At 47.3% G+C, this 22176-nt stretch overlaps 1 protein-coding gene across 1 annotated transcript; it reads left to right on the forward strand.

Moving 5' to 3' along the window:
• The first annotated feature begins 1531 nt into the window (after positions 1 to 1531).
• On the forward strand, positions 1532 to 15922 carry LOC145339069 (olfactomedin-4-like). The gene is made up of 5 exons (XM_080183490.1): positions 1532 to 1609; positions 5168 to 5320; positions 8363 to 8572; positions 13585 to 13735; positions 14535 to 15922. The coding sequence occupies exons 1-5, from the start codon at positions 1532 to 1534 to the stop codon at positions 15332 to 15334; spliced, it is 1392 nt and encodes a 463-aa protein (XP_080039616.1). The 3' UTR covers positions 15335 to 15922.
• The last annotated feature ends 6254 nt before the right edge of the window (positions 15923 to 22176 follow it).

Below are 22176 nucleotides of genomic sequence, written 5' to 3' on the forward strand. Positions count from 1 at the left end.
GCCTGTTCAGGTACACTGAGGGGGAATTTTTAGCATGGCCAATGCACCTAACCAGCATATCTTTTGGACTGTGGGAGGAAACTGGATCACCCTGAGGAAACCCACGCAGGCACGGGGAGAATATGCAGACTCTGCACAGACAGGGACCCAAGCCGGGAATCGAACCCAGGTCCTTGACGTTGTAAGGCAGCAATGCTAACAACTGTGTCACCGTGCCGATTAGATGTGCAAGTTAGGTTGAAAGGACATGAAAGAAATTGGCCTTTAGTGTCCCAAGATATATAGGTTAGGGGAAGTAGTGGGGTAAGTACATGAAGTTACGGAGTAAGCCTGGGTAAGAGTCAGTGCAGACTCGATGAGCTGAATGGCCTCCTCCTGTACTGTAAGGATTCTATGATTCTATTCTGGAGTTTAATGCGGAAAAGTGTGAGGTAATTCACTTTGGCAGGAATAACAGATGTGTAGAGTATAGGGCTAACGGTAGGACTCTGAATAGTGTGGATGAACAGAGGGATCTAGGTGTATGTGTACATAGATCCCTGAAAGTTGGGAATCAAGTAGATAAGGTTGTTAGGAAGGCATACGGTGTCTTGGCGTTTATTGGTAGGGGGATTGAATTTAGGAGCCGCAGCGTCATGTTGCAACTGTACAAAACTCTGGTGCGGCCGCACTTGGAGTATTGTGTGCAGTTCTGGTCCCCACATTATAGGAAGGATGTGGAGGCTTTGGAGAGGGTGCAGAGGAGGTTTACCAGGATGTTGCCTGGTATGGAGGGGAGGTCCTATGAGGAGAGACTGAGGGATTTGAGGTTGTTTTCGTTAGAAAGAAGGCGGCTAAGAGGGGACCTTATTGAAACATATAAGATGATTAGAGGTTTAGATAGGGTGGACAGTGATAGCCTTTTTCCTCGGATGGAGAAAGCTAGCACGAGGGGGCATAGTTTTAAATTAAGGGGTGGTAGATATAGGACGGATGTCAGAGGTAGGTTCTTTACCCAGAGGGTGGTGAGGGATTGGAATGCCCTGCCAGCTGCAGTTATAAATGCGCCTAGTTTGGAGGTGTTTAAGAGATCCGTGGATAGGTTTATGGATGGAAAGGGATTGGTTTAGGTTAGAGGGTCATTGTTTTTTAATTGGTCGGCGCAACTTCGTGGGCCAAAGGTCCTGTTCTGCGCTGTAATGTTCTATGTTCTACGTTCTATTCTATCATACGTTGGCCAGAACTGCACTGCAACCACCTCCAGCAAAGAACAAGTGAAAGCAGGAAAGAAAGTTCTGGTAAAATTACAGAGGACACTGTGCACATTGTTTAGTCAGGCTTTAAGTTGACATTTCTCAGAAAAAGTTGTGTAGACCAACACCCATTCCGGAAATTGCACAACCATTTTATAATCAAATTTACCTGCATTTCAGTGGGTTAAGACAGGTGTTACCACAAAGGTTTGCTTGACTGGTTTAATCTCGGAAGAATGCGTCATTAAATGTGGGGTGGGGCTGTGGGGAGTTGGTTATTTAAGCCCTTTACCCACCCCATGCAGCTTAGATGTGCTCTCAGAAGCAGAACGAAGATGTTGTTCCTTCTGTTGACCGCAGCCGCTGTCCTGCCGACGGTAAGTTCACTTCGAACTTATACAAACTTTAATCACGTTGAAATCTTTCTGCTTTGGGTCTTTCTGTGTCAAATCACCGGTGGCTCGATGAGTTAGATGGTTGTGTGTTCAAATCCCATTCTGGATGCTTGAGAATGTAATTACCGGCAGAAACTCCAGTGCGGCGCTGGAGGAGTGCTGCACTGTCGGAGGTGCCTCCTCTCAGTTGAAATGTTAGATCAAGACATTGCCCTATCTCCCAGGCAAAAATGACAGATTTAATGAGATTATTCCAAAGAAAAAAAGGTGAGTTTTCTCCCTGGCCAAGATTTTGTTCTTTAATCAACATCATTAAACACATTTATCTCGTTGAATGTGTGGAATCTGACTGGTTGAAAATTGGCTGATGCATTCCCTTCAAGAAAGTATTTCATTGACTCAGAATTGTTCCAGGAGGTTTTGTTCCCGGAGATTTTGAGAATAGTTATAGAAATGAAAGCCTTTTCCATTGTGGAATGTTGATGTCCCGATGGGCAGAGTCACCCCACACCACAATTAAACTGTACTCCCTATTGTGCCATTTGTATGAATGAAAAAGCATTGGTCTTTGGGGGAATTGAAGGCACTATTTTGATGCTCAGTCTGAGCCCCTATATAGTACAAGGGACCAATATTCCATCTGACCATAATGTGCTCAATGCTGATAATAGGTGGTGGGAACAGGGTGAAGTGTCATTTTCCAGACACAGCACCCTCCCCTCTGTACACCCAACAAACTGGTGGTGTGGCTGGCCATGTCACCACCTTCACTCACTATATACATGTATTTGCTTGGAGCTGTTTATTGTTAGTGGTGTGTTATGCTACAGGATGGCTCATCAATGCACCTCTCCTGCCAACTGTTAATTTATCACATCATAGAATCATGGAATCCCTGCAGTGCCGAAGAGGCCAATTGGCCTGTTGAGACTGCACTCTCTGACAGAGCATCTTACCCAGGTCCTCTGCCCCGCCATATCCCTGTAAACCCACACCCAACCATTTTCTTGTAAATTGAGTTTGCATCTATATATGCCCTGTTTGTGAACAGAACTCCCACTCACCCGATGAAGGGGCAGCGCTCCGAAAGCTTGTGGCTTTTGCAACCAAATAAACCTGTTGGACTTTAACCTGGTGTTGTGAGACTTTTTTATTGTGCTTATCCCAGTCCAGTGCTGGCATCTCCACATCGTGACCCGCACATTTACCATGGCTAATCCTTCTAACATCTTTGAACACTCAGAGGCAATTTAACATGGTCAATCTACCTAACTTTCACATCTTTGGACGCTAAGAGGCAATTTAACATGGCCAATTCCCCCTAACCTGTATAGCTCTGGACAGGGTGAAGAAATCAGAGCACCAGGAGGAAACCCACGCAGACGTGGAGAGAACATGCAAACTCTGCACAGACAGTCACTCAAGGCTGGAATTGAACCCAAGTCTCTGGAGCTGTGAGGTAGTGTGCTAACCTTTATGGCACTGTGCTGCCCATCAGATCAGCAGATCGCTTCCACTGTCTGGATTGATTGAGAGGACAGATATTATAGACATCTTGCCTTAGTCTAGAGTCACTCCTGGCTTTAAGTACAGAATCTGTAACTGCAGCATTGGGTAGGTGTAGAGGGGACTGTCTGAGCCTCTTCCTTCACTTAATCGTGCGTGTATATCAGCGTGCGCATAGTTCAGATATATCTGTAATCTGGAACTCCAACTCTCAGACAAAAGCTCACATCCAGTGGCAATCCACATCAGCAACAGAGCCTCATGAAATGGTCACTAACTTCACACAGTGACATTGAAGAGTTAATGAAGTGTTAGTGACTGGCAGTCAGCCAGCACTGCAGAGTAAGCAGATTGGTGTCATTTTTCTGTGACTATTTACATGAGACTGAAGTGTTCAAATTTGAGAGGTAAACAGAGAGAAACCATTACCTTGTCAGGAGGGCTGGTGAACCAAGGATATGGATTTAAGGTAAACCACAAACAAGTGGAAATGAAGGGGAAGAGATAGAGTGAACAGGAGTAAATTGTTTCCCTTGGGGGAGAATTCTAGGTCCAGGGGACATAGATTCATAAGTGGCAGAAGGTGTAGAGGAGACATGAGGAAGAACTTTTTTACGTAGAGGATAGTGAGTGTCTGTAATTTGCTGCCTGAGTTGGCAGTGGGGGAAGAGACCCTAAACTCCTTTAAAAAATACCTGGATCCGCACCCTAAGTGCTACAAGTTGTAGGGCTATGGGCCAGGTGCAGAAAGGTGGGATTAGAAAAGGCACCTGGGTGTCCTTGGGCTGGCATGGACAAAGTGGGCCAAATGGCCTCCTTCTGTGCTGTAACTTTTCTATGGCTCTATGAGAATTTGACTTTATGTGAGGAGTTGCAGTGTGATGCCTGAAAGTGGGAACTTTCAGAAATGCCTGGAAAGGCTGGGCCTGTGGGGAAAATACAAATGAGAGAGAGAAAGACTATTTAAAAAGGCTGCGATGACTCGAATAGTCTCCTTCTGTGTTGTCTGGTTTTATAACCGTTTAAAATTCCTGTAAACACAGAGGCTCTGAAATCATGAAGACCCTCACTTTCCCATCTGGGGAAGCAGAAAACTGGCAATAGCAGATTGCCATTCCATCGTAAGGCTGAAAGGTAAATTGGACAGGATATTTAGCAGTGTATATATTGGTGAGATGAATGATAGCAGTGGGATACGACAAACAGCTCTCTGCTATCAGCGATTTTAAGGGTGAAGGAATGTGGATTAGGAGAGGGTTGCTGGCACAGATATGGTGGGCTGAATGGTCTCCCTCTGAGCCGTACCTATCTATGATTCATTAATTTGATTTATTACTGTCACATGTATTAGGATACAGTGAGAAGTATTGTTTCTTGCGTGTTATACAGACAGTACATACTGTTCACATAGGAAAGGAGAGAGTGCAGAATATAATGTTACAGTTATAGTTAGGGAGTAGAGAAAGATCAACTTAATATAAGATAGGTCCATTCAGAAGTCTGACGGCAGCAGGGAAGAAGCTGTTCTTGAGTCGGTTGGTACATGACCTCAGACTTGTGTATCTTTTTCCCATTGGAAGAAGATGGGAGAGAGAATGTCCAGGTTGCATGGGGGCCTTAGTTATGCTGGCTGCTTTTCTAAGGCAGTGTCAATGGATGGGAGGCTGGTTTGAGTGATGGACTGGGCTCCGTTCATGATCCTTTGTAGTTTCTTACAGTCTTGGTCAGAGCAGAAGCCATACCAAGCTGTGATACATCCAGAAAGGATGCTTTCTAAAATGCATCTGTGAAAATCGTTGAGTGTTGTAACGGACTTGTTGTGGAGAGGGGCAAAGCTATGTTATCATCTTGGGGGAGGGGGTGAAGGTGTTTCCTGTTTGGGGGAGAGGGTGAAGAAGGGTGAGGTGAAGGACTGTTAACAATTTGGGGGAAGGAGGGGTGAAGGAGTTTTACAAATTTGTGGGAAGAGGCGAACTTGTTTATCAGCTCACACAAGTGTTGAATTTGTGCTAATTCTGATTTCCGTGTCTACAGAACGGTAACAATGTCAACGGGTCAGTTAACAGCGATGGAGTTTGTGTTTGCTCCGTGATCTTGCCCGATAACACATTCCCGGTGGAAAAAGTGGAACATTTGGAAACGGCGTACCAGGAGCTCAGTATCAACGTACAAAGTGAAATCAGCAAGGTACTTTTATTACTAACAAACCCCGTCCTCTTTCTGACTCTGCACTAACAGATTAGTTATTACAGAGGAAGAATGAAGAGAATAGTGAAGTGTTGACACAGCAGCAGTGCCATGATATTAATAGTTGACGCTAATGAATGAGCTGTCTGGGGTGTGCATCAATAGGGGGATAATGATTAGTGATTATGTATTGGGTACTTGTCAATGTGGGGATATTGGGGGGGGGTAGTATTGGGGGGGGGATATTGGTGGCTGGGGGGGTATATTGGGTGGGTGATTTGGATGAAATGTGTATCATAGAACCATAGAATCCCTACCATGCAGAAGGAGGCCATTTGACCCATTGAGTCTGCACCGGCCACAATCCCACTCAGGCCCAATTCCCCGCAGCCCCACTTGTTTACCCTGCTAACGCACCTTGATGCTAAGGGACAATTTAGCCTGGCCAAGCAATCTAACATGCACATCTTTGGATTGTGGGAGGAAACCAGAGCACCCGGAGGAAACCCACGCAGGCATGGGGAGAACATGCAGACTCTGCACAGACAGTGATCCAAGGCCAGAATTGAACCTGGGTCCCTGGTGCTGCGAGACAGAAATGCTAACCACTGATAGGGAGGAAATGAATGCGGTATTTACATTGCAGCTACTCATAGATGTCAACATTCAGCTGGAAGGTTGGGACCGTGGCCCACACTCCGTATGCGGAGGATCACTGGCATGGGTCCTAAATCCGGCAAAAAACAGAAATTGCAAATCTCGCTGGCAAGATTGTGATTTCTGATTTTTCCACACCCTCCCCTCGCCGGTGATGTAACCCAGGTTCACACCACATTGGGCCACCCCTCCTCACCAAATTGTACCCCCCCCCACCCTTCACTAAATATTCAAAATCAGGTCAGCCAGGGTTACAACTGGTTTGGACAAGCATAAACCGGCCAAGGAAATCTCCAAGTGCACAAAGGTAAGTTTTGGTCCTGGGGGAGAGGAGCATGGCCAGGTAGTGTCCATAGGTTAGCACTGCCAGGTTGGCCCTAGGGGGAGCCTAATGGGTAGAAACTCTACTATTTGTGGAGGGGGTGGGATACAGAGTGGGGGTGGGGTTTTTGTGAGGGATTAGATCAGAGGACATGGGACTTGGGAATGATGTGGCGGAGTGACGGAGATGTTGTGGATAATTGAAGGGGGGAGTTATTGACCATAGAATCCCTACATACAGAAGGAGGCCATTTGGCCCATCAGGCCTGCAATCCTACCCAGGCCCTAAGTAAGACTCCACGTACTTACCCTGACACTAAGGGGCAATTTAGCATGGCCAATCCACCTAACTCGCACATCTTTGGACTGTGGGAGGAAACCAGAGCACTCGGAGGAAACCCACTCACTCACGGGGCAGACTCCTCACAGACGTTGACCCAAACCAGGAAATGAACCCGGATCCCTAGTGCTATGAGGTAGCAGTGCTAACCACTGTGCCACCATGTCACCTTTGGCGATGTAAATGCCAGGGATGATATGCGGGTGTTTGGGTGGGTGGGTGGGTGGGGGGGAGGTAGGGCAGGTGGAAGAGACCTCAGATATCTCCATGGTCAGGGAGGGGATGAGGGGAGCTCGGAGGTGGGTGCAGATTTTATGTTAAAAGTGTCACGATCCGGAGAGAAGACAGAGCAGTGAAGCTGGAGAGTTTTGTGCCAGTTTTCCCACCAGAATTAATACTTTGCCACATTCTGCTGAGGTCACCGTCAGCCTCCTTCCTTCTGTGTCCCCAGTTATACATTTGAATCGTCACAAATGTGGAAAAGACTTTATTAATAATCAGTCCAGATAATTATCACAACTCGATACAGCAAATCTCTTACAGTTTCTACCTCTATCCTGTGAAAAACTGTTGTAACCTGTTACCTGCATCAAGGATACGTTAGAGCAAAAACTTTGTGTGGCGGAATTGTCCAGCCATTCATGATTCTCCAGTCCTGCTGCAGTGAACGGTGATTGGGCTGAGCGTCGAATTCTCCATCCTCGCTGGCAGTGGTGGCAGGCTGTGAACAGCCGGAGAATTCCACCCCCCACTCTCTATTCCTGAATCCCTTACAACAGCTTTTCGACGGGAAGCAAAATAGATTTCCTCTCGCAATAGCCCATCAGCCTCCACTTTATCTTATAAAGTCAGTCAGCCCAAAATACAAGGAAGATTAATTATTAACCCTGGCATTCCCAATGTACAACTCTCCCAGATATACATCCCATAATCAGAGACGAATAATGTTTGTCAAGCTCATCTGTGATTTAATTAAGATGCAAGAAATATGCAAATTAAAATGAGTCTAATTATTCACACTGGAAAATTTCTGTGTAATTTCTTCACAGAATATTTTTCAGTACATTCTGAGTACATTTAGTAGATTTTAAAATTAAAATGGATGTTAAAAATGGATTTTTCCACACTAAGTTCTTTCTTGCAGTTGGGGAGGGAAAGAACAGAAAATTTTAACTTAATTTTTTTTGTAGACAGAATCATAGAATCCTTTCTATGCAGAAAGAGGCCATTCAGCCCATTGAGTCGGCACCAACTCTTACCCATGCATACCCCATAAACCCATGTATTTACCCTGTTAATCCACCTAACCTGTATGTCTTCTGACACTAAGGAGCACTTTAGCATGGCCAATCCACATAACCTGCACATCTTTGGACACTAAGGGGCAATTTAGCATGGCCAATCCACCTAATCTACACACTTCTGGCCACTAAGGGGCAATTTAGCATGGCCAATCAACCTCACCTGCACATCTTTGGACTGTGGGAGGAAACTGGAGCACCCGGAGGAAACCCACACAGACACAGGGAGAATGTACAAACTCCACACAGACAGCGACCCAAAACAGGCAAAATCCTATGGATGATTCAGTATTAAGTGTTAGTATGTACTCATCACTTCAAATAAATTTGTTACCAATTGTGCAGTGGGGTGAGGTGTAGTTGTTTCAATGACTGCGGAGGTGGTTGTAACTGTGTGTGTATTCCCTGTGATGCCCCGTTCAGGTGCAGGAGTATACGAGGACTCTCTCTGCGCACACGAGCAAGCTGCTGAATCTGACCCGACGCGTGGAGGTGATGGAGAATGGACACTCCTACACCCAGCTCGACTTTGAGCTGCTGAAGCTGGAGATCCGGGAGATGATGTCACTCACTAATCGGCTGAAGATTTCACTCAATGGCAGCAACAGTGTGATCGATCAGCTTTACAGCGAGGTCAGAAAGACACCAGTCATTCCAATTATAACGTTGTGTTTCTCTGTCCTGTGTTGGTTGTGAATTTGACACCTTTTGGGCTCTGACCAATCACCAGAGGAACTGGCTGTAGAGATTTAACATCCTGATGGAGGGGAGCTGTTCACAACAACAGCAACTTACACTGTAAGACTGTGATATAGGGGCAGAATTAGGCCATTCCACCCATTGAATTTGCTCCACCATTCTATCATGGCTCAACCCCATTCTCACACTTTTTCGTCATAATGTTTGAACCTCAATCAAGAACCTATCTATCTCTGTCTTAAATACACTGAATGGTGGCTTCCACAGCCTTCTGCGGCAATGAATTCCACAGATTCACCACCCTCTGGCAGAAGAAATTTCTCCTCATTTCGGTTCTGAAGGGTCGTCCCTTTACTCTGAGGCTGTGCCCTTGGATCCTGGTCCCTCTGACTAATGGAAACATCTTCCCCACATCCACTCTATCCAGGCCTTTCAGTATTCTGTAAGTTTCAATGAAATCTCCCCTCATCCTTCTAAACTCCATTGAGTACAGACCCAGGGTCCTCAAATGCTCCTCAAACTTGCTTCACAAAGATAGGGGATTTTTACAGTAACTTCATTGCAGTGTTAATGTGAGCCTATTTGTAACACTAATAAATAAATTTTAGAATCATAGAGTCCTAACAGTACAGAAGGAGGCTATTCAACCCATCGAGCCTGCACCAACAACAATCCCAGCCAGGCCTGAACACTGTAACCCCACGTATTTACCCTGCTAATCTCCCTGACACTAAGGAGCAATTTAGCATGGCCAATCCAACTAACCTGCACTTCTTTGGGCTTTGGGACGAAACCCACGCAGACATGGGGAGAACGTGCAGACTCCACACTGTCACTATCTAAAAGCCCCTTAAATGCCCCTGTCGTATCTGCCTCCATCACCACTCCGGCAGTGCGTTCCAGACACCTCCCACTCTCAAGTAATAAACTTGCCCCTCACATCTCTTTTGAACTTTCCCTCCTCTCACCTTGAGTGCATGCCCCCTAGTATTAGATATTTCAACTCTGGGAGAAAGATTCTGTCTGACGACCCTATCTATACCTCTCTTAATTTTATAGGCTTCTATCAGGCCTCCACTCAACCTCCGCCGCTCCAGAGAAAACAACCCCTGTTTGTCTAACCTCGCCTTGTAGTTCAGTCCCTCTAATCATCGAATCCCTACAGTACGGAAGGAGGCCATTTGGTAGATTGAGGCTGCACCAACAACCATACCACACAGGCCCTATCCCCGTAACGTCCCTGCTAATCCCCCTGACACAAAGGGGCAATTTAGCACAGCCAATCCACCCAACCTGTACATCTTTGGAATGTGGGGGGAAACCGGAGCACCCAGAGGAAACCCACGCAGACACAGGGAGAACGTGCAAACACCACACAGACAGTCACCTGAGGCCAGAATTGGATCCGGGTCACTGGCGCTGTGAGGTGGCACAGCTATCAACTGAGCCACCATGCCGCCCAGGTAACATCCTGGTAAACCCCTTCTGAACAATCTCCAAAGTATAGTGGCACAGTAGTTAGCACTGCTGTTGTACAGCACCAGGGAACTGGGTTCGGTTCCAGGCATGGGTCACTGTCTGTGCAGAGTCTGCACGTTCTCCCCATGTCTGTGTTGGTTTCCTCCCACAGTCTGAAAGATGTGCTGGTTAGGTGCTAAATTCTCCCTCAGTGTACCCGAACAGGTGCTGGAGCGTGGCCACTAGGGGATTTTCACAGATACTTTATTGCAGTGTTAATGTAAGCCTATTTGTGACAACAATAAATGAACTAAAACATCCTTCCACAGTTAAACTTTGGAACTATTGAAAGCATCTCTAACCTCCACCACATAACAGATTACTCACTGCTAAAAGAATCAGCTTCCAGGTGCATTGCAAGAGAGCCGGGTGAGGTTGATGAGGAGGGGATTTGCTATAATCTTCAGTGTGCTAAATGGAAGCAGAGTGGAAGCTGATTCATTAATAACTTTCAAAATGTAATTGGATACACTTTTAAAATGGTAAAAATAGTCGGATTGTGGGGAAAAGATCAATAGACTAGAATTAATTAGAAAGCTCTTTCAAAGAGAAGGCACAGAAAAGATTGGAGGAATAGCTTCCTTAGTTCTGTATAATGTTATGACTGTTGCACTCTCTCAGGCCTGACAGGATGTTCCCCACTTACAATTCCACATCCCCTCACCGCCCCACCTCTGCCCCCAGTAGTATAACTCTCTGCCGATGCTCCTTGCTCTGATAAAGGGTTATCTAGAAACATTGGCTCTATTCTCTCCCCACAGATGCTGTCAGACCTGCTGAGATTTTCCAGCATTTTCAGTTTTTGTTTCCGAACAGGATGCTGTCAGCTTCAGAATCGATACAGATCAGCGTCTTCATGACCCAAGTCTGCCCAATTCGAACAATCCACCCTAACTTTTCCTCATCCGTACCTTTATCATCTCAGTGCCAATCCTCCCTCACCCATGCTCCCCCTTCCCTACCAACTCTAACTCTTTGGAAATTCGTTTATTGGAATCACGAGCTTTCGGAACGCTTCATCACCTGAGGAAGGAGCAGCGCTCCGAAAGCTCGTGATTCCAAATAAAGCTGTTAGACTTCAACCTGGTGTTGTGAGACTTCTTACTGTGCCCACCCCAGTCCAACACCGGCATCTCCACATCATAGAACACTGTAGGATTTCCCTACAGTGTTCCCTACAGTAGAAACTCTACAGTGCAGAAAGAGGCCCTTCAGCCCATCGGGTCTGCACCGAACACAATCCCACCCAGGCCCTACCCCCATACATTATACCCACTAATCCCTCTAACCTACCCTAAGGGGATACTAAGGGGCAATTTCTAGCATGGCCAATCAACCTAACCCGCACATCTTTGGACTGTGGGAGGAAACTGGAGCACCCGGAGGAAACCCATGCAGACACGAGGAGAATGTGCAAACTCCACACAGACAGTGACCCGATCCGGGAATCGAACCCAGGACCCTGGAGCTGTGAAGCAGCAGCGCTAACCCACTGTGCCACCATGCCATCCACATCATTGAAAACTTGGCAACTTGCATCCAGTCTTGCCCAAAGTCCCTTTTGCCCAGTCCTCACTGAGCGGCAGTGGTTCTTCATTATGCATTTCAATCGTTGTGGCGCAGTGGTGAGCACAGCTGCCTCGCAGCGACAGGGACCCGGGTTCGATCCTGGCTTGGGTCACTGTCTGTGTGGAGTCTGCACATTCTCCCCATGTTTTCATGGGCCTCCTCCGGGTGCTCCAGTTCCCTCCCACAGTCCGAAAGACGTGCTGGTTAAGTACGTTGGCCATGTTAAATTCTCCCTCAGTGTACCTGAACAGGTGCCGGAGTGTGGCGACTAGGGGATTTTCATTGCAGTCTTAATACTTATGACACTAACAAATAAACTAAAAAAAAATCCCTCCAGTTCATCCCTATCTGCCCAAAGCACTCCAGCATTAAAAATGACTCTGAGCTCTCTGTTCCTGTAATTTGAAGCTATTAAGTATCTCCCTCCTCAATAACAAAGAACAACACAGTACGGGAAGCAGGCCCTTCGGCCCAACGAGCCCACGCCGCCATTTTAACATTGAGTTCCCTCTCCACCCATGACCATTGTCTATGCTTATGGCACTCCACATTGAGGGAAGACTAATTTAGGGACAATTTGTTACACCAATCAGTCTAAGAGCACATCTTTGGGGTGTGGGAGGAAACTGGAGCACCCGGAGAAAACCCACGCAAGCACGGGGAGAATGCGCAAACTCCCACAGACACTGTCCCAAATCCATGTGTCTGCACAGCTAACAGTGATAGTCACTGAGCTGTCATGTTGCCCATCAGTTGGTCCAGTTTAAGCGCACACTAACGACGTGAAGCACTAGGCTACTCTCGAAACATCCAAGAGCAGCCCCCGTACGACCCATCGCGTGTATGCCCCTTGTTGTTTCTATTCACCTGGATCCCAGAGTCTGGAATTCCCAAACCCCTCTCCCTCTCTCTACTTAGTCATATTCCTGCTTGAGGACAATCTATTCAATTGAAACGAGGGAGTTATCTAACTGATGCGTTTAAGATATAAAGGAATTGATAAGATTAATGGAGCGGAACTGTAATGTATGGAGAAGGAAGCCCGCAACAAGGGGGCAATTAGACCTTGTGTGTTCGGTGATAATGTCAGGAAGCACTTCATACAAATGGTAATAAATCTGGAACTCTCTCACCCCAAAAAGCTGCCAACCCCAACTGGAAATTTCACTCCCTACACTGATTGCTTTTTGTTATCTAAAGATAGTAAAATTTGTGCAGCAAAAGCAGGTAGAAGGCAGTTAGGATATATTTGATTTAATTCATTATTGTCACATGTATTGGGATGCAGTGAAAAGTATTGTCTCTTGCGTGCCATACAAAGCATACTGTTCATAGAGTAGGTGGGGAGAGGAAAAGGAGAGAGTGTAGAATGTAGTGTTACAGCCATAGCTCGGGTGTAGGGGAAGATCAGCTGAATATAAGGTAGGTCCATTCAAAAGTCTGATAGTGACAGGGAAGAAGCAGCTCTTAGGTCGTTCTGTACGTGTTTTCAGACTTCTGATGGAAGAAGGTGGAAGAGAGAATGTCTGGGCTGCGCGGGGTCCTTAATTATGCTGACTGCTTTGCTGAGGCAGCGGGAAGTGTAGACAGAGTCAATGGCCATGTTCAGGACCCTTTGTAGTTTCTTGTGGTCTTGGTCAGAGCAGGAGCCATACCAAATTGTGATATATCTGGAAAGGATGCTTTGGTGCATCTGTAGAAGATAGGTGAGAATCGTAGTGGACATGGTCAGCTCTGATTGAGTCTGATGATACAGATCAACTCTGATCTCATTGAATGGCAGAACGTGCTCGAGGGGCTGAATGGCCTGTCCCGGTGAACCCAAACACGACTCTCTTTAAACGCCGCGTGTATTTCAGATTACGAACATGTCACAAGTTGTCAACCAGTTGGAGTCGCTCGATAAGAACAACGTGTTGGCAATCCGCAGAGAGGTAGCAGCACTGAGGAAACGCCTACAGGACTGTGAGGAGCAGCGGGATTCACAAACCCCTGCCTCCATCGACTACGGTGAGTTATTAATCAACGTGACTGAGTAACACAAGTCTGCCCGATAAAGGGAGAGGGGCGCCAATCACTTTGGATCAGTAATCCGCAAACACAGGGATTCTCCTGGCCGCACTCACCCGGAAACCGAGATTCCCGCCTGATTTCAGTGGATCTTTACATGGCCCGTCCCCCCCCCGGCTCCCGCTAGAATTCCAGTCAGGATGGGAGAATTCCGGTCACATTCTATTAACATCGCTCCGAATGTGGAAATCGGAATTGATAAATTTACAAGAAAAGGTGAAGAATTTAAAAAGTGGGAGAATTATTTCACCATCTAAAGTGGGTGCAGTTGAAATGTTTTAACTTCATTTCCCAATGTGGCTGAGTTATACATTAATCATTGTAACGCCACAATAATCCCCTGCTGGGCAGCACGGTAGCACAGTGGGTTAGCACTGCTGCTTCACAGCTCCAGGGTCCTGGGTTCAATTCCCGGCTTGGGTCACTGTCTGTGTGGAGTTTGCACATTCTCCTCGTGTCTGCGCGGATTTCCTCCGGTTTCCTCTCACAGTCCAAAGATGTGCGGGTTAGGTTGATTGGCCAAGCTAAAAATTGCCCCTGAGTGTCCTGGGATGCGTAGATTAGTAGGGACATGGGGGTAGGGCCTGGGTCGGTGCAGACTCGATGGGCCAAATGGCCTCTTTCTGTGCTGTAGGGGTTTCTATGATAATCACTCCAGTGTGTAGCTGGAAATGGAAAGGTTGAATTTGGAAATGTAAATCCCCCGATGCTGACCTCGAGCTTGCTATTTTTTGAACAGGGAGCTGCGACCATAACGGCCTCCTTAATGTATCCAACCCCGTGGTGACACAGCTGAACTACAGAGGGTTTAGTTATAAATACGGAGGCTGGGGCAAAGATCCAGCTCCACCCTCCAGCAAAAAGGACGTGTACTGGGTGGCACCGCTCGAGACAAACGCACGGACGTTTTACTACTACAGACTCTATTCTTCACACGATGATTTGCTCCTCTACAGGAATGAAATAAGTAAATCGATTACCCGTAATCCTGGGCAGGGCAGTGGAATGGTTTTGTACAACAACTCCATGTATTACAACTGTTACAATTCCAGGTACATGTGCAGAGTCAACATAGACACAAACACTGTGCAGAAGCAAATACTCCCGGGTGCTGCCTACAACAACCGGTTTTCCTATACAGGTGTTACATTCCAAGACATTGACTTTGCTGTAGATGAGTCTGGCCTTTGGGTCATTTACAGCCCCGAGGACAAGGTCGGGTACATTGCTATTAGTAAAATTAATGTGACCTCCTTCACCTTGGAAAGGACATGGGTGACCAGGCTGTTCAAACCCAGTGTGACCAATGCCTTTCTGATCTGTGGGGTGCTGTACGCCATTCGGCCCGTCGACCTACGGTCTGAGGAGATTTTCTACACGTTCGACACCAGAACTGGGGAAGAGGGTAGGCTTTCGATAAAGATGGGTAAAGTCCTGGAGAAACTGCAAAATGTTAACTACAACCCATCTGACCACAAACTCTACGCCTACAACGATGGCTACCAGCTGACTTACGATGTGACGTTTAAACCTAATTAAAAACGGGACAGTTAGATCGACAGATCAATATTAACAATTAGCTCACTAATCCACTGGGTTTACAAATCACTGTAGGGAATCTGAGGGGAATTTCTGTACTAGAATCACTTTTGTTACCACTGCAGTGTAACCACTGTGTTATAGCTGGTAGGCGCCAGAGCTGATGCTGCAACATTAACTAAACCCGGAAGTGGTAAAGTTCTGATCTGTAATACAACTGTTAGAATGATTACGGGAATATAACCTTTTCTGGGGTGTATTACGACTGAGCTCTCACGTAACCAACACTTTCAGATATTGGACAAGTGATACAGAGACTGGGAAGAGGGTTGTGTCCAGAATGACGGTAACATTCTGTCTGGGAGAATAAATCTGGACATGACGATTCATTTAATATCGGGACAATTAACCAGCTGGATGGACAGAGTGTAAAAATCTCACACAGGAAGGAAAAAGAATACTCACTCCGAGCTGTTGCAGTAAATCATTTTCTATCCGTGTCACAAATTATGATACCTGCTAATGAATTTCAATGTGGGGATAAGATTTTACTGGTGATTTTGAGTGGAATTCTCCACAAATTTAATAATAAACAGCCATATCCACAAAGAGTTGAGTTCTGTGTTTCTAATATCATTCTCTTACTCTAAATATCATCATTTTTAATCTCTTTCTTCCTAACTTTATGGTTTCAGTCCGAATAGTCATGTCAGGAGGTAACAGATTAACAGATGAGGATTTCAGCAGTAGATGGGTGACGGTGGAGTGGAATAATGTGATGGCTTGGAGATGGAAAGAGGTGATCTTGGTGATGCAGCGCGTGCCCCTTCCTCACCACCAATCTCCACACCCCCCCCCCCCCCCCGTTCTTTCCTAATGCAGCGCCCTTCCTTCGGGCACTGGGTGTCTTTGTGCCCCTACCAGGTGTGCTTGTTGTGCATGTGGCACAGTGGGTCCCATCCTCGTCGCCAGGTCGATATCATTGGCGGCAGGATGCTGCCCTTTAGGCAGCCATTAATTAGCCGCTTAAAAACTCAGTTAGTCAGCAGCGGAGGCAAGCTATCCACAGAATTAATTAGGGTGTTGGCAGCAAGACATTAACACGCTTAGAAAGGATTGCAGGACTAGAGGGCACAGCCTCAAGATAAGGGGGGGTTGCAGTTTAGATTGGAGTTGAGGAGGAACTTCTTCACTCAAAGGGTGGTGAATCTCTGGAATTCTCTGCCCGTTGAAGTGGTGGAGGCTGCCTCGCTGAATATATTTAAGTCACGGGTAGATAGGTTTCTGATAGACAGGGGAATTAAGGGGAGAAAGCGGGAAAGTGGAACTGATCCACTTCAGATCAGCCATGATCTTATTGAATGGCGGGGCAGGCTCGAAGGGCTAGTTGGCCCACTCCTGCTCCTATTTCTTATATTTTTATGGACTGGGGTAAACAACAAAACTGGGATAAGAAGCCTCTCAACACCAGGTTAAAGTCCAACAGGTTTATTTGGTAGCACAAACCACCATCTTTCGGAGCACTGCCCCTTCGTCAGGTAAGTGGGAGTTCTGTTCACAAACAGGGCATATAAAGGCACACACTCGATTTACAAAATAATGGTTGGAATGCAAGTCTTCACAGGTAATCAAGTCTTAAAGGTACAGACAATGTGAGTGGAGAGAGGGTTAAGCCTCCGTTGTCGTAGCGTCTGCATGGTCTTCCCAATGTACCATGCCTCAGGACATCCTTTCCTGCAGCGTATCAGGTAGACAACATTGGCCGAGTTACAAGAGTATGTACCGTGTACCTGTTGGATGGTATTCTCACGTGAGATGATGGCATGCATGTCGATGATCCAGCATGTCTTGCGGAGGTTGCTGTGTCAGGGTTGTGTGGTGTCGTGGTCACTGTTCTCCTGAAGGCTGGGTAGTTTGCTGCGGACAATGGTCTGTTTGAGGTTGTGCTGTTGTTTGAAGGCAAGAAGTGGGGGGTGTGGGGATGGCCTGTGTCTCCCCAGACCACTTCCTCACCGCTAGCTTGTTCTCTGGAGCTGATTTCCCATCAGGGCAGCAATTATAACAGCCGCCATCTCGGACTTGTTTCTCGATTGTCCTTTCCACCAGGCCTTTTGTTCCACATCAGACATGTCCGGATCATATCCCTTCTCTATCATTTTCTTTATTAATCCCCCGTGCTCCGTCGCTACCACCTGTATCACACTATCCTCCGCTCCCCACTGCAAATTTCTTGAATCAGAACTGCCTGTCACCACTGTACAGTCTTTGACTCATGGCTTTCGCCTGTTTTACTCTAAAAGACCACACGAGTGCACACCAAGCCTTCTAATCTACACCCTCTCCGTGCTGCAGGCTGAATTCCTGTCTGTGTCTCTCACTTTTAACTCCTTGTGTCCCGCTCTCAACACACCCAAGACTCTCAGGAATCTCCCGTTCCTCCACGGGGCCCTCCCGCGCTTCCTCCAGTCCTCCCACTGCCCTCTACTTTACCAAACGCTCCTCAGTGCTAACTTTTCCATTCTTCTAGCGCCGGTAACCTCCATCACCTCTTGGTGATGCTTTCCCTCTCTCTCTCTCTCTTTCCCATTGAAGGGTGTTTAGCTCTGCTGGGTGGGGGGTTCCGGGATCTTTTTCACCCCCCACTCCTCCACATTAGAGCAACAACCTCCCACATCTCTTACACCGCACCCCCCCCCAGCCCCTCCCCCAGGACCTTTGGCTCTGCTGACAGACAGGGTGATGAAGCTTCCTTTTCACCCTTTCTGCTTTAAGCTCGGGCTCCCACATAGAGCCTCTGTTTCACACCCCCCCGACTCAGATCGGCTCGGTCAACTTACAGATCCAATAACTTGGTTCCTCTCTCCTTCTAACTAACTTGGTTGGGAAAATAAAGGTTCTCCCCCTTCTTTGGGGGGGGGGGCCACGTCACGCTGTCAGAATCTTGTGACTCTATCCCACCCTTAAGAACATAGAAAAACTACAGCACAAACAGGCCCTTCGGCCCACAAGTTGCGTCGGTGATATCCCTACCTACTAGGCTTACCTATAACCATCAATCCTATTAAGTCCCATGTACTCATCCAGAAGTCTCTTAAAAGACCCTATTGAATTTGCCTCCACCCCCACCGACAGCAGCCGATTCCACTCACTCGCCATCCTCTGAGTGAAAAACTTACCCCTGACACCTCCTCTGTACCTGCTCCCCAGCACCTTAAACCTGTGTCCTCCCGTCACGCCCATTTCAGCCCTGGCCACCTAGAAACCTTTCAACTATGTACATCAGGCGGGTTCTTACAATTATTGATTGTAGTTTCACAGTCACCGTGACTGAGATGAAGTTTGAAGTGTCACAAGTCGGCTTACATTAACACTGCAATGAAGTTACTGTGAAAATCCTCTCGTCGCCACATCTGAGGGAGAATTTAGCACGGCCGATGCACCCAACTAACACGTCTTTCAGACTGCGGGAGGAAACCGGAGCACCCGGAGGAAACCCATTCGGACATGGGGAGAACGTACAGACAGACAGTGACCCAAGCAGGGAATCGAACCAGGGGTCCCTGGAGCTGAGAGGCAGCAGTGCTAATCACTGGGGCAGCATGCTGCCCACCACCATTTTTATCCTCCAGATTTATGATTAGAATTTAAATTCTCCCAGTTGTACCCATGTCCCCACAGCATTGGCCTGACTACTAGTCCAGTGACCACCACCTTCCCCCAAGAGGGCTGGAGGAGGGTGCAGATAAAATCTATCAGAATGGAAGCATTACTAAGGGTCTTCAATTATATGGAGCAAGGGAACATAGAAAAACTACAGCACAAACAGGCCATTCGGCCCACAAGTTGCGCCGATCATATCCCTACCTACTGGGCTTATCTGTAGCTCTCAATCCTATTAAGTCCTATATACTCATCCAGAAGTCTCTTAAAAGACCCTATCGAATCCACCTCCACCACCACAGCCGATTCCACTCACTCACCACCCTCTGAGTGAAAAACTTACCCCTGACATCTCCTCTGTACCTGCTCCCCAGCACCTTAAACCTGTGTCCTCTCGTAGCGACCATTTCAGCCCTGGGAAATAGCCTCTGAGAATCCACCCTATCTATACCTCTCAACATCTTATAAACCTCTATCAGGTCGCCTCTCAACCTTCATCTCTCCAGGGAGAAAAGACCTAGCTCCCTCAACCTATCCTCATAAGGCATGCCTCCCAATCCAGGCAACAACCTTGTAAATCTCCTCTGCACCCTCTCAATGGCTTCCAATCCTTCCAGAACTGAGCACAGAACTCCAAGTGGGAACCAAGTCTTATAATTGGAAACAAGGGACTCTTCAACTGCGAAACCGAGAAGGTGACTAAAATTTGCAACTTATCTTGAGGAACCACAACATTGTCTTCTCTCTGCTGTTGGCTCAGAGATCTACCGCCTTGCCCGCCACCAAATCAGAGCGGGCAAAGGGCCAACAACAGAAGTCATCGACTTCAGGCAGGAACTTCCAATCTCGCTCGAGCAAAGCCATAAAAATCCCACCCCTGGGGTCCCGCTTAAAACACTGAATTGAGACTGCCAGGCTGTGTCTTAGAATCATAACCCGCACATCTTTGGAGTGTGGGAGGAAACCGGAGCACCCGGAGGAAACCCACGCAGACACGGGGAGAATGTGCAAACTCCATACAAACAGTGACCCAGGAATCAAACCCGGGTCCCTGTGTTCTGTCGGGGGAATTTTGTGGGATTTGTAGGGATAAACTGTTTTCTCTGTTGGCTGTGTCATGAATGGGATAATTGGCTAAAAGCCAGGGAAAGGGATCGGTTGAGTGTTGTAATGCAGCGCACTATACTGATCTGGAAAGCCTTACCTGAGAGGGGGGGATGGCAGCAGATGCAGTAGTAACATCAGAGTAAATATTACATTGAATCTCTGTAGAAAGTGGCCATTTGGCCCATCAAGCCTGCACCAACAACAATCCCACCCAGGCTCTACCCCTGTAACCTTACATATTTACCCTACTAGCCCCCCGCCCTGGTATTAAGGGGTAATTTAGCACGGCCAATCCGTCTAACATGCGCATCTTTGAAGTGTGGGAGGAAAGCGGAGCACCCAGAGGAAACCCACGGGGGGAGAACGCACAGATTCCACACGGACAGGGACCCAAGCCGGGAATCGAACCCAGGTCCCCCGGCATTGTGAGGCAGCAGTGCCACCGTGTTGCCCCAGAGGGAATTGGATAAGTATTCAGAATTGAAATAGTTGTAGGGCTTCGGGGGGAAAGAGGACAAGGAAATAGAGCTGGTCGGATAGCTGGCAATGACTGAATGGCCTCTCTCTCTGTCTCTGGAATAACCTCATTGAGTGACTGTTGAATCAATGTATTCTCTGAGTGACATGGATATGAGCTCATTCCCTGCTGTTGTTCTCTCTCAAGGCTTGACAAACCTGGCGAGTACACAGAGACAAAAACCCCGAGGGGACTTCTGCATTGCCCAGTTTGCACAATGTCTGCGCTGTGTTGATTGAATTCTTGTTTCCTGTTCACAGATACCTGAGAATCTGTGTGTTAGTGAGAGCACACGCCTTCATCGCATGCTTGTTACTCTATTGACGTGGAGATGCCAGGGATAAGCACGAAAAGAAGCTACTTCTTACCGTTGCTCGATTATCAGAGACAAAAGCGCAACAGAATTGGAAAGGTGATGGCCCAGTGATAGTATCACTAGACTATTAATCCAGAAACTCAGCTCATGTTCTGGGGACCCAGGTTCGAATCCCATCGTGGCAGGTGGTGGAATTTTTGACTTGATTTGTTATTGTCACATGTATTCGGATACAGGGAAAAGTATTGTTTCTTGCACAATAAGAAACAAGAGAATGTAGTGTTACAATCATAGCTAGGGTGTAGAAAAAGATCAACTTGGTGTAAGTAAGTCCATTTAGAAGTCTGACGGCAGCAGGGAAGAAGCTGTTCTTGAGTCGGTCGGCACGTGACCTCAGACTTTTGTATCTTTCTCCCAAGAGAAGAAGATGAAAGAGAGAATGTCCGGGGTGCGTGGGAGGACTGCGACTAGCTGCTTTGCTGAGGCAGTGGGAAGTGTAGACAGAGTCAGTGGATGGGAGGCTGGTTTGTGTGATAGATTGGGCTACATTCAAGACCCTTTGTAGTTCCTTGCGGTCTTGGGCAGAGCAGGAGCCCAGACCAAGCTGTGATACAACCGGAAGCCGTGACATCTTCTCTGGAGACTTCATTGATGAAGACAATCATCTCACCAGGGCCATCCCCACACCCTCACTTCTTGCCTTTGAACAACCGCACAACCTCAAACAGACCATTGTCCGCAGCAAACTACCCAGCCTTCAGGAGAACAGTGACCACAATACCACACAACCCTGCCACAGCAACCTCTGCAAGACATGCCGGATCATCGACACAGATGCCATCATCACACGTGAGAATACCATCCACCAGGTACACGGTAAATACTCTTGCAACTCAGCCAACGTCGTCTACCTGATACGCTGCAGGAAAGGATGTCCCAAAGCACGGTACATTGGGGAGTCCATGCAGACGCTACGACAACGGATGAATGAACATCACTTGACAATCACCAGGCAAGACTGTTCCCTTCCTGTTGGCGAACACTTCAGTGGTCACGGGCATTCGGCCTCTGACCTTTGGGTAAGCATTCTCCAAGGCGGCCTTCACGATACACGACAGCGCAGAGTCGCTGAACAGAGACTGACAGCCAAGTTCCGCACACGTGAGGACGGTCTCAACAGGGATCTTGGGTTCATGTCGCACTATCTGTAACCCCCGCAGCTTGCCTGGGTTTGCAAAACCT

This window comes from Carcharhinus amblyrhynchos, unplaced genomic scaffold, assembly GCF_965287045.1.
Source record: "Carcharhinus amblyrhynchos unplaced genomic scaffold, sCarAmb.v2.hapA chromosome_310, whole genome shotgun sequence".
Lineage (NCBI taxonomy): Eukaryota > Metazoa > Chordata > Chondrichthyes > Carcharhiniformes > Carcharhinidae > Carcharhinus > Carcharhinus amblyrhynchos.

Excerpts from the sequence above, each read along its gene's own strand:
- LOC145339069 (XM_080183490.1), top strand. The coding sequence starts at position 1,532 with ATGCAGCTTAGATGTGCTCTCAGAAGCAGAACGAAGATGTTGTTCCTT. Across the intron at positions 1,610-5,167 it reads CAGCCGCTGTCCTGCCGACG|AACGGTAACAATGTCAACGG; the intron begins GTAAGTTCACTT and ends CCGTGTCTACAG. Across the intron at positions 13,736-14,534 it reads CCCTGCCTCCATCGACTACG|GGAGCTGCGACCATAACGGC; the intron begins GTGAGTTATTAA and ends TTTTTTGAACAG.